We start from the raw sequence: 13,197 nt of genomic DNA on the forward strand, positions 1-13,197 counted from the left end.
ATTGTCATATAATATGTATCTCATGTATATAGATGTATATAGATAAATAGATAATACTTTATATATAAAATGTTATAAAGAAAAGTATTTTGTAGAGAAATTATTTTATAGATAAATTACCAGGAGTTTTAATTATGTAATATATTTAGGTAAACCCTGTATTGTTCCTGTGTGCTTGTGCCAGATTCATTTGAGTGGTAGACATAATTATAAATTATAATTTCATAGTTTAGTCCTTTTTAGTATCATTCTCTGGCCATTTTATTGTACGTCCTCCGCCTCCCTGCCCCTAGCATATATTTATTAGCAGATGTCTATGGCAAATGCTTTGCTGTGGCTATTAGTTAAAATCAGACAAGGTTCATGAAGCTTACATTTCAGTCAAATGGTTCAAATTAGTGTGCATAAAAATCACTATGCAGAGTTTATTTAAAATGAAAATGTCTGGGGCCTATCCCTAGAGATATTGAAATAGAACTTTTCCAGCCACCCCAGAAGTTCTCCACAAGCCCAGTCCTAATTACAACCTGACTATCTTGATTTCTATAGTACTCACCTCTGTGTATTTTCTTTATAGTTTTTATCATGAGTATATATTTCTAAACACCATAATATAGTTTCAATGTGTGTGTTTGTGTATGATCTGTCTTTTAAGTGTCTTTTAAACTAAAGATGGTCCCTTTCTGTCCCCTGACCTACCCCTTTCCTTCCTTGCAGTTTATATATTGAATAACTTGGCTCATATGAGCTGTGGGGTTTCCTACATTCTGGATTTTACTGATTGCCTCCTCTTGGTGCACTTAAACATCTCTGTTCAAAGGTAGTTAGGTCTAGAGTCTTGATTTGATTTAGGACGTTTTGTTTTGTTTTTTGTTTCCAAGACTACAGGGAGTATTCTTTTATCAAGATGCACATTAATATGTGTTGCTTTTTTTTTTTTTTAATGATGCTAGTAGCTGTTGATACTCAATGCCTAGTTCCAGTTAATTAATTAGGAGTTGCATAAATGATGATGTTCTAATTCTATCATTTCTTCATTTAATAGCTGGATTACTTCTATTAAAACAATCTTCCCCTCGACTGCTTTTTGGCTATCCAGAATTTATATAGGAAAGATAGGGTAAATGCTTGACTCTTCCCCTTTCCTTTTGTTTACCATCTTCTAAAAGTATTATGAACTCATAGATTTAAACATATATGACGCATTTCAGTCTGTTGCAGATATTATCCTTATTGAAGTTTAAATTATCCTATTTTTGGCCAGTAGGAATTTCATCAAGTTGGCTCATGGGTCCAATTTTTAAGATATTTTTGATCATAATTTAGAATCACAGGATACTAATATCATTTAGAACAGTGAAAGGGTTTTTATGAGAGAAGGTCATATTTATATTATCTATCTTCTGCTCAATATTTTAACAATTTTAAAAGGAAGTAACCATAACTGTTAAAATATTTGTTATGAAGTTTCCTGCCACCCACCTGTATCTCAGTGTTCCTGAAGTAAAAAAATAAGCCTAGGAAGAATAATTTGCAAACATATCCTTTAGGCCTATATGCACTGTAATTTAAAATAAAATGAGGTAGAATACAGCAGTCTTTTTATGTATTCTGAGGCTATACCTATATTTCTGTTGTAACAGGGGAAATGGCTTGAAAAAGGGTAAAAATGTTTTCTGTCCCTCTAAAACCTCCCACACTCCTTTGGGGAATTAAAACCTGCATCCCTACCCCCACCCCCAGCCAATAGTCATGAATGGACGCGAGTGTCCTTTGTACCATTGGAGATGGCCCAAGGGAATTGTCCAGGAGGAGGTCAGGAGATTGTTTTAGCTAAAGATGAGATGAATCAGAAATATCAACTATAGCTGAAATTCTCCCCTTTTAAAAAGAAGTAACAGTAACTGTTTTAAGCTCTGTATTCCTGCTCAGCGGCTGGATGTTGGTACCTTAAGATGGAGTCAGTGAATAAACTTCTCTTTCCTTCTCCTCAAACAACTTGTTCTCATTCTTCTGAAGGAGCCCTGGGGACAAGTGCTGAGCTTTCAGTAACACTGTAGTCACCGAGTTTATCTGCTGGATGTTCAGTTCACATGTTACATGAACTTTTCTTTTCCCCTCTGTTCTCTTTCTACTCTTTTATCAGAGATGTATCACTGTACACATAAAATGGATTTCTTTCTTAGACTGCATTAATTTTGGTGGACTTGGTCTTAGTTAAGCTATTTTTAGCCTGATTTGAATGATCATGACTTTAGGTCTTTTCTATTTCAAGCAAAATATTAATAAATGTGACCTGACCAGCAAGATAAGGCAAAAATGGTAGTGATTGGGAGAATATTTGGTAGCTCTCAAAGGGAAGGATGAGCTAAGCATTGTAGCTTTGGGAAGGTCAGGAACTTGTGGTTTCTAAGACACCACCATCAGATGACTCAGTTCCAACTGTGTGTCTCAGTTTAAGTTTTCAGATTTCTGAGGCAAAATGATCTGTTTGACCCAGCTTGTTTTAGTCAGCTCTGGCCATAGAACCTGGGTAGATAACAAAGACATTGCACTGGGGAACTGAGTGAGCTGAGCTACCATCTTTGTTGTGTTTGCTGTAGGATGTAGCCTTTCTTATTCCTTGTTCATACTTAAAACAAAACAAACAAACCAGAACAACTTTTCCATGACTAGACTGTAAAATTCTTGGGAAAAGGGAATATTTTGTATGTAGTTATATCCCTAGACCCAGTACATGTGTTTAGTGCCTGGTACCTAGGTGCTGTTTAGGGATATCTTTTATTTGAAGTAAGAACAAAAAGTATAGACTCCAGGTGTTTTCTGTCATTGGGATTCCTGTGACATCTGTGGCCAAGTATAAAGGCATTTTACTCCTCTTTTGTATATTATTTCCTTGCTCTAGCTAGGCTCTGAGTTAGCTTGAGTTTTCCCTAAAGGCAGAAGCAGAACCTGTGTTCCCATAAAAGCAAAGGCTTATGTGACTGGGGTTCCTCTGCAAAAATGTGATCCCAGGAAGCAGGCGTAGAGGCACAAGAGGAGTGAAATAGCGAAGGTGAAAGAGACAACACAGGCACTGTCTAGTTGGCCACTGCTGCCAGCTTAAGCTGAGAAGCCTTATGAGATATGTGTGGCACCCTCCCTAAGGATCTAGAGTAAAGGGAGAAACATTTATCTGTGGGATCCTGTTGCCAGTTTGTCAGGTGTCAAGCCTTGGCCTGTGGGGCTTTAACCCTTTGCACTCGGATGTCGAGTGTGCCTCGATGCGGTTAGCAAAAATTATAGAGATTAAAATTATTCTTTGAATGTATCAATAGTTTGAAATATAAAAAAATCCAAATGAATAAGTTTGTATGAAAAGAAACTCCAGTTTTTTATTCTACTGCCATGCTTTGTAAAATCTGGGGTTTTTAAAAAATTAAATCCCGAGTAGAATAAAGGAATGGAGAAAAAAAGCAAGCGAGTGCAAAGGGTTAACTTCCTTGTACTTCTGGAGCTGGCTGTTCTGGGGCGGGAAGCCACAGACTTGTTGGGACCTGGGGGCAGAACCAGGTCACACTTGTGTGGTCTCAGGTACCACAGCAGTAGCTGTAGCATTTGAAGTGGCACATGGGTTATCCAACATGGGCTTTTATTAAAACAAAATAAAACAAAACAAAACTCATTAAATGGTACCATCCTTTGGTGTCCATTAAAAATCAATCAATTAAACAAAAAACTTGTAACCTGTCAGAATTGTAAGCAATTTAAAGTTTATCTAGTTGAATCCTCCACTGTTTACTTTTCCTTATTTTTGATGTCTTGAATCTCAGCTCTGTTCCTTTTACCCTCTTTTCTGAACAGGTCAGTCTCCCCCTTCCTGGAGAAGGCCACTTTCACTTTTGTCTCATTCCTTTAAGTTTCATCCACTTAAAAATGCTCTATTCCATTTCAGAACCCTGAGAAGCTAGTTTGTGGCCCTTGCAGTAATAGCTTATGTGAAAAAGGCTTTCCAGTGATAGTACTGGTATACAGTAACGCTTTTGTTTGTCTCTGATCTCTCAGAAGCTAGTAAACTTGAATTTTAAATCATCTAGTTGGTGTTTTTTTTGGTTTGGTTTTTTTATGGACGTGCAGAAATTGAAATGAAATTGAGGAAAATATGGCAAAGAATGGTGTGATGGTATGTCTTCAAATAGAGAAGAGTTACTTCATTGCTCTCAACTGTATTTCAAAACTGTGAATATATGTAGTCCCAGAAGACTCAAATTGGAATATATTCCATTTTTAAAATTTCACAAATTAAGTTCCTTCTTTTGCTGTTTTTTTTCAAAAGTCCATAAATAAGTATATTAGAAGATTTTGTAGTTTGATTAATTGTAACTCTTCAAACAGTAAAACTGAGAGGGTATTTATTAATTTGTGTCAGAGTTAATAGCATCTTCAAGATTATATTTCTGAGTGTGTCAGATGAAATTCTTTTCTCTCAAGTGTTTAACATGTGGCTCTAACTCACAGATTTCCTTTTTTTCCCTTTATTTTATTTTATTTTATTTTATTTTTTGGCCCGTCTTTATGAGTCATAGGTACTTCTCTGCAGGCACTTATGTAAAATTTCAGAAATGAAGTAATTTTAGCTGGTCCTTTCTTCTTTAGTTTCATAACACATTGAGGTTTTCATTATTTTATTATTGAAAAATAACATTTTATGTCACTTGCATTTTATTTAGAAACCAATGTACATTTTTTTTTATTTTATTTATATACATGGTGAACTTAATGACTATGTTTCTATGGCTATTGCTTTGCTATATTTAAATAGGCTTAACAAATTACTATAATTTAAAAATAATTTCTACCTCCCTAGTACTAATATTTTATATTATAATGTGATTTATTAAAATTTGTTTAGTATGATAAATTATGCAAGATATATATAGATGAATCATGTCTGTCTTAGGTAAGTAGAAATTGAGATACTTTTCAGAAATGAAATATTATTAAATTCAGTACTTCAGGCAGTTTTCAATGGTTTGCAAAGATTGACTATTTTGAAGACTTGTTGAACTGTCATGTTAAGGAGTTTTCCCTCTGAATTATTTGGCTTATAGCCCGTTGCTTTTTGGCCACATAATATAACATTTTGAACTTATGTGTGACTGTGTGGTATTTACCAATTCTTTTGTTAGTAGGGCATACTGCTGTATAAATAATTTTGTATAATAGGCTTGTAGTCTTTCATATTAAGTATAGTCTTCTTGGATACATGTTAAAAAGCCATGGTTCTGGGACCTTCTTTAATAACCCTTTTTTCTCTCCCCTCTACCCCCATTCTTTTAGGATTTTCCTGTTGACCTTGTCATAATTGGAATAGCTTTACTTCTTCTACAGACTCCAGCAAGTCAGCAGAAGCCAATCTTAAGTCTAGGTAAATAAAAATACATTGACTAGAGTAAAATGAGTATGTAACGTGAGTGTTGGCAGGGTCACTTGAGCTATGTATTAGGTATCCTGTATATTTTGAGTTTTTATTCTGGAATTTTCCTAATTAATCATTATCAAATAGAATTTTTTTTCCCCTTACCCAACAAGGTGTTACCTTGTGCAAGGTTCTAATTTACCAAGTATCTTGGTTGCGCGTTAGAAGGTTATAATCTAAATCATACAGCAGGAACATTTGTGAATATATTGAGGGACATATCACCTTACAATTGTATAGCAAAGTGAGAAACAATAGCATGTAACTCTTGCAAGAAAATAAGTGTTTAGCAGTTGTATTTGTTTTAAAGACTCTATCTTTACTATTCATAACTGGTACTACATTGAACAAGATTTAATTTGTGGTTATTATATTAACCTAGCTAGAACAAATGAAAGATAACATTCTTTTGACTGTCCAGTATTGAGTTCAAGAAAAGTGGGGGAAGGGGGCCAAGGGGAGGCCAAAATCTTCTAGTTAAGAACAATGTGGTAAAGAATCAAGCTGCTTGGTCTGGGAGATTGGCAAACAAGTCACACCTTTAAAAAGGTGGCCTTTATATTGATGTTGCCTCACTTTACTTGGTCCAGTTTGATATAATCCATGTAGTCATGGGGATCTGTCTTTATTAGGCTGTATTGGTGCCATTGTATGTTGAAACACTCCCATCCTTATTTTAAAAAAACATGCTTGAGGTAAGTAAGAATGAGCTACTGTATTCTGTAAAATTTCAGAATGAAGTCATTTCAGCTGGACTTTTCTTCAGCTCATTCTTCTGGGCATTTTAACTCATGATTTGGGAGTGAATTGCTCTTTACTTACAGTATGTCTTGGAAATGGCTTCAGCACATGGAGGGGGATCCTCAGTTCCTAGGCTAGACTCCTGTCCTACTTTTGCCTGTTGGCCTTATGCTAATTTGTGTCTCTCCTCCTTAATCCTTTATCTGTCCCTCTCCCCACCTTTTATTAATAGCAGTGCACATGGGATCTTCCCATAGGTATAATTTACCAGTGCTGCTACTTCTGACAGCCATAGTTTTATTTTTGTAAACAGCTTTATTGAGCTATAATTTACATACCATAAATTCACCATTGTAAAGTATACAATAAAATGTTTTCTAGTAAATTTATGGATTTATGCGACCAGCCCTATAATCTAGTTTTAGAACACTTCCGTCATTCCCCCCAAATTTCTTGTGCCCATTTGTAGGTTCATCCCCACCTTCAGCCCCAGACAGACACTAATCTGCTTTTCCTCTTTATACATTTGCCATTTCTAGCCATTTCATAGAAATGGATTTTTTTGACAAAAAATTCCAAAGCCCTAGAGAAGCCACATTTCTAATTCTAAAGCTGTGCTCCTCTATTGTGGCTCATTTACAATAGAAGGGTGATACCGAATCAAACACTCAGATAGTTTCATTATTTATTAGATAGCAGACTTTTTCTTTCTTTTATAAACCAGTGTCTCTGATTTGCAGTTATGTCAGTTAGCGTGAACCATACTGAAAACTATTGAGCCCAGTATGTCATGTTGAAAAGTAAGGAAGAACTATTATTTATTATGTTGGCAAAGGGTATTCAAATAAATAGGATTTAAAAAAAAAACAACAAACACAGCATTAATATTATGGTTTGTAATTATTAACACTAGCCTTGATTATAAATAGCAACTTATAAAAATGCCTGAAAAATTTATAATAATAGGTATTGAAACAGTTGTATTATGTACATTTCCTGTTTTATTGAAGATAATGGATTTTCAAAATATCTCAGTTATGGATTAAGACCGATATTTCAGCAAAAAAAGTAAATTAATAGTGTTAGAGTAACAGATGTTTGTATTTCATCTCATGTTAAGGTTTGCCTTACAAATGATATAAAACAAAATACTGATAACTCATGGACATGATTTAAGGCTTGCAGAATTTTTTTGGTCTAGAGGGGAAATCAGTTGATTATTTTGATATTTTAACTCTGAAGCCTGTGAATAATATCTTTCTGCAAATCAGGGTTCATTTAATAACCTTCAAAAAAATACTGTGAAAAAAGTATATTATGCCTTAATTCATTCTGTTAATAGTCTAGGGGAAACTCTGCATGAAACTAAGTTATTGTATATTTGTGTGTATGTTTCTGATGTGCAAGTTGTTTACATGTTAAAGAAGAATCATTTCTTAAAAATCTGATTGTTATGCTGATTATGGACTTTGGAACTTTCATGATCTGCTTTTTAGCAATTATAGCTGAAGGGCAGTCCTGTTTCACCTTGGTGCTTACTTAAGCATCTATTAATACAGTACTCAGGTGGGTTTGTAAAGGAAGCATGTACATTGGCCTAGTTACCCACTGATCAGGAACTCTGGTCTTTTGGCTATCTTTGCTGAGGGCAATATTAGGATCTGAGAAGATGTAACGGACAAATGTTGAATTGTATTAAAAAAATTCATATCGATGTAAAAAAGAGTTGATTTATACCTTATGATATATGTATTTTCTTTAAGAGTATCATCAAATTTTGAGTTGTATACATTAATAGCTTAAGATAATTTTTAATGCTTTTATTTTCTTTTAGGATGAGTTGTTGTCATAGTTTTGTGTCTGAATCACTTATAAAGGGGCAACAAAGCTCTCTGGCCGATCACTCTTAAACAAAATTGCATTGTGTTTGACTGGTATTAATTTTTGAAAATTTGAATTATCACTTTGCTAAATAGCTTTGAAGATCCTGTCTTTTGCTGAGGGTCAGAAAATCCCAAAGTCATCTCTGCTGCTAGTGATGCCAGTTCTACAGATACTGTCTTCTACTGCCTTGGAAGAATGTATATCCGTGGATGAAGAAGGTCCCTCTAGGCAGCAATTGGCTCTAAACCTTTTGGAAATGGTACAACAAGAGTGTTACCGAGATAACCACCAAAAGGTATTTGAGTTATCCTTGTTTCTCTTAAATAAAGTATTGATGTAGGATTTATGTCTCTGCAGATAATCTTACCTTTTTTATGAAGTATCTGTTTGGGTTTAAACACTATCATTGAACTTTGCCATTCTATCAGGCAGTGGTATAGGAGATCTTAATATATTCTTCTGGACTATAAGAAGGGAGGGTAGTCCTATAGTGAAATAAGTTTTGGAAATGCTATATAATCTTTTTTCCTCTTTGAGATTACAGTGCACTTTAGTAGTTAAAGGTCCTGAGGGATCCTGCAGAAAAGGAACTAATCCTACTTCAACTCGTGCTGCTTCAACATATTTGAGCACAGAATTTTTTCTCATCATAACGTTTAGTGAGTGAAGCATATTGCTAGATCTGGGACAGGTCAAAGTGGGAAATGCTCTTTAAGTGCCTGGAAGTTCTGGGATCAGTAAGAACTAAGACTTCATTTTTTTAATATGGCACCTTATTCCTGGAGTAATGGCTCTTGATGTCCCCTGCGTGTGCCTCTACTCTTCTGCCTCCAATTAGAAGACAGCAGGCCTGTTATGCTCCATTCCTAGTCTTGCCTACCTCATTCTGCTTTTCTGTGTAATTTTTCCTGTTACAGTAATGTAAACTGGTGTCAATGTTTGGTTAGCGACTGGGTTCTATGCCTGGATTTTTTCTCCTTTGATATTTGAGTTTTGCCTTTGGTAAAATGCAGCATTACTTCCCAACCCCTACTCTTATGGGGTTGGAATGAGGATTAAGTATGATAGAGCTGGTGAAGCATTTGGAGTCTCCATGGAGAGAGGGTGGGGGGAGGCACTACATAAATACAAGCTAGAGCCATGTTTGTTGCTTCATCTGCAAAAGCTGAGATACTTCTTATGTAGTGTTAAATATTCTAGCAGCAAAAATCCAGTTACTCCTTATTTGAGCATGTAGCAGAAACTAGCCTGTAATTATAGGCTAATTGAATGTATGCTGCAGCTTCCTAAATCCTAATTGTTTGACTAAAACTTTAAAACTGGAAGTAGGTAATTGATTTGAATTAAGAGAAAGAAGTTCTTCTAGCATGAGCTCTACTAGGAGTATAAAATGTGGCCAAAAAATTCTAATAGCTTTTTTATCTTACCTTTTGGTTTGCCTGTGTAGAAAAATGATGAGCTCCTGATTGTGAGTGGGGCAGGGCAAGATGTACTAAGAGTTCTGTTCCTTTAAGTCAGAACTGTTATTTACTGAGGATCATCCTAACCCTAACTCTAATGGGGAAGTGCTCAGCTTACTATTTGCTCAGGTGTGTGTGAATCTTATTTGATGCTCATAGCTGGATTTTTTTTTTTTTTTTTTTTTTTTTAGCAGCTGAACAGGGAGGAGGAAGGAATACAATTAGGGCTATAAACATCCTCTTTATGATACTGTGCTGCTTTATTGATAGTTTGAGTAGATACATGATCACTCTTAAAAAATTTAAGCCATATTTTACTGTTGGCTTTTTTACTGCACCTGTTTGGGACTCCCAAACACACCTGTGAATTTAACATGCTCCAAACTCTCCAAGTCTCTTTCGGAATCTTTACTTTTGCACATAATGCTCTATTTTATCTGTCTGAACTAATTCTTCAAGACTCAGGCAGATGTTCTCAGTGCACCCTAAGTCAGAATTCATTGCCCTCTTCTTGCATCCTCAGCCCTTTTTGCTTTACTCAATTGTATTGTGTGTTAATTTTAGAGGGTTACTAGTTTGTACCTCCAGCTCTACTGTGAGCTCACTGGGGAAAGGAATCTTGGCCCTTTTCATGCTTTGCTTTTATTTTCTAAGGCATTTAGGAAGTTGTAACAATTTAAACTATTAGTATTTAAATTGCAACAGTTATTGAACTTTTTGTATTCTGTTTTATCTTTTTGAGAAGATGGTAGATGAGAGTGTTAAAAATATTTTAGCCATTTGTCAAATGAATAGTGTCCTATTTTCCACATACTTAAAGAAATAAATAGCATGTTGGCTTACTTACCTTTGCATCCACAATACCTGATCTATTGTTTACCAGATGTTAGATATTCAGTAAATTTTTATTTAGTACAGAATATGTGCTCTTGACAAGAATACAGGAGATCATTTTACCATCTTGATTTATTACAGAAAAACCTCTGTATGAAATCCAGATTTTGTTATTTTTATTATTTTTTAGATTGGTGAGTCTGACTTACAGTGTTTGATTTAGAACTAGAGCAGTTCTTCAGAAATATAGTTGTTCGGATGGATGAAAACAAGGCTAAATGTACTGTACCGTGCAATTCTGTAATTCTCCATTTCTGAAGTGTTGGTAACCATAAAATAAAACACATTTTAACTTCTTTCAATTTCTATGAATTCAAAAATATAAGAGAGCAAACCTGCCATTCATCTCTTTAAAATGAAAGACTAACATAATCTAATAAGACTTTTAAAAAAGTGTATAGGAAACAGAATTCTTTTCTATTTGGCTATTAAATGTGATATTTAAAACTACCTATTGTGCTCTCCCTAGGCAAGAGAAATCAAACACTAGTTGTAAATTCTAAAGTGCTTAAAAAATCCTGTCTCCACCCCTTCCCTCCCCCCAAGAGAGTGTGGGGGATAAAAGAAAGCATCAGTGTATGTATGAGTCAGGAGAGAGAAAACACACTGGTATTTTGAACAAGGAAAATTTAATACAAAGAATTGTGAATTAGTAAAAGGTGTTCAGTTGCTAAAAGTTTTAAAAGCGTCTCTAAGGATTATTGCAGTAGTAAATGTAGGGAGCAGCTACTACCTCTAAGCTGAGATGGAGGGAGAGTACCCAAGGAAGGAACCGTGAGGGTCTTCCCAGTCAAGGCGGAGATTCAGACCTTATTGGAGAGAATGTGGATGTGGCCTGCTGGAGGACGCAGTTTTGATGCAGGCCAGAGCTCGTCCATAGGAAGCCACCTCTGGGGTCTCCTGCACATCCTTGGCAGCCATGGTAGGAGAAATCAGAGAAGCACACAGGTGTCTGCGAAGAAGCCCCTACTGGTACTATGCCTTGCAGGATCTCTCCTGTGCTCTCTATTGATAAGGTCTCACATTCCATCAGAAGGCAAAGGAGAAACGTTGACAAGGCTTTGTGTAGTATCACAAAGCCAGACAAAGAAGGATGGATGTAGAACCTAGAGGGAATAAGTTGCATAACTGGCACAGGAAGTAGGATAGGATCAGAAAAGCTTTTGCAGAGGAGAGTGAAGGTGGATGGGTGAGATGAACTGGGAAAGGGGACCTAAAAGTCAAATTCCTGTAATTGCAGAGAAGGGCAAAATTCATCCCTATAAAACTGATTTAGTCAACAGAAAGATTTAGAGACAGCTTGACTGAGCTAAGATCTACCATATGTTTATTCATTCTGTGTCTGTTTTTAAAAATTAAATATGGTACTTTGGGTCCCTGGTAATGAAACAGTGCCAAGTAGGTTTTGTTTGAAGTTGCTTTGAAGTAGTATATAGTAAGCAGAAAATATTTGAATATTTGTCTCTTTAAAATCATAAAATTTGAATTGGATTATTATTGTCCTACTTACAGCTAAGGTTAACATTCATTGAACATGTATGCCAGGAGTTGTTATGTGAGTCAACTCACATTTTTTACAATAACTGTGAAATAATAGGGTTTTTGTTCTGTTTTTTGCCATCTCTAGCTGTGTGGCCTTAGACTAGTTAGTTGATGAACCTTTCTGAGCCCTGGTAAAATGAATAACAAAGCACCTGCTTCATGGGTTTGTTTATTTGAGCACTTTGCATGTGCAGGCTCCGTCTGAGCACTTTGCTATATGTTAACTCATTTAACTTTATTCTGGGGTCTTTGAGCTAAGTAATATTATTGGTCTCACTTTACCTAAGAGGTAACTGAGGCATAGAGAAGGTAAATAACTTGCAAGGATCATATGGTAGGAACCCAATTATTTTTTTAATAGCTTTATTGAAATGTAGTTCACATATATACACTTCATTCACTTAAAGTATACAATTTAGTACTTTAGAACATTTTTATAACCCCCCCAAAAACTATACCCCTTAATCATCAGTCCCTAATTCTCTGATTCTCCCCTCAGCCCCCAGTGTAGGCAATCTCTAATCTACTTTCTGTCTCTATATAGGTTTGCCTTTTCTGGACATTTCCTGTGTATGCTGTGTGTAGAATCATACAATTTTTGGTCCTTTTTGACTTTTTTTTTTCACTTAGCATAAAGTTTTCAAGGTTCATCCATGTTGTCGCATGTACCAGTACTTTATTTTCTTTTATGGTCAAATAATGTTCCATTATATGGATAACATCACATTTTATTCTTTCATTTGTTGAACTTCTGGGTTGTTTCCACAGTTTAGCTATGAATAATGCTGCTATGAACATTTATGTGTAAGTTATTGTGTGAACATATGTTTTCATTTCTCTTGTGTAGATACATAGAAGTAGAATTGCTAGATCATATGACAACTGTATGTTTCACTGTTTGAGGACCTGCTAGATTATTTTCTAGAGCTACATTTTCACCAGCCGTGTACCAGAGTTTCAGTTTCTCCCCATCCTTGCCAACTGTTGTTATTGTCTGTCTTTTTGACTTCAGCTATAGTATTGGATGTGAAGTGGTATTTTATTGTGCTTTTGATCTGCATTTCCCTGATAGTATTCTTATTTAATAACATACTCATTTTCAATCTAGGAAACTGAGATTAGAGAAGCTAACTAACTTGTCCGAATTATACAAATAGTGAAAGAGTTGGAATTCAGATTTTAGCTATTTGATTCTAAAACCTACATCCTGTTACCCCC

At 35.4% G+C, this 13,197-nt stretch overlaps 1 protein-coding gene across 2 annotated transcripts in view; it reads left to right on the forward strand.

The window, feature by feature from the left end:
• The window catches only part of FOCAD (focadhesin), a 265,358-nt gene that overhangs the window by 73,928 nt on the left and 178,233 nt on the right, over positions 1 to 13,197 (forward strand). For both annotated transcript variants that reach the window (XM_076008775.1, XM_012769776.3), the window contains exons 9-10: positions 5,320 to 5,407; positions 8,176 to 8,378. In XM_076008775.1, coding sequence (XP_075864890.1) covers positions 5,320 to 5,407; positions 8,176 to 8,378 — 291 coding nt within the window. The remainder of the gene's footprint in view (positions 1 to 5,319; positions 5,408 to 8,175; positions 8,379 to 13,197) is intronic.

The sequence above is a fragment of the Microcebus murinus genome, chromosome 12, assembly GCF_040939455.1.
Source record: "Microcebus murinus isolate Inina chromosome 12, M.murinus_Inina_mat1.0, whole genome shotgun sequence".
Lineage (NCBI taxonomy): Eukaryota > Metazoa > Chordata > Mammalia > Primates > Cheirogaleidae > Microcebus > Microcebus murinus.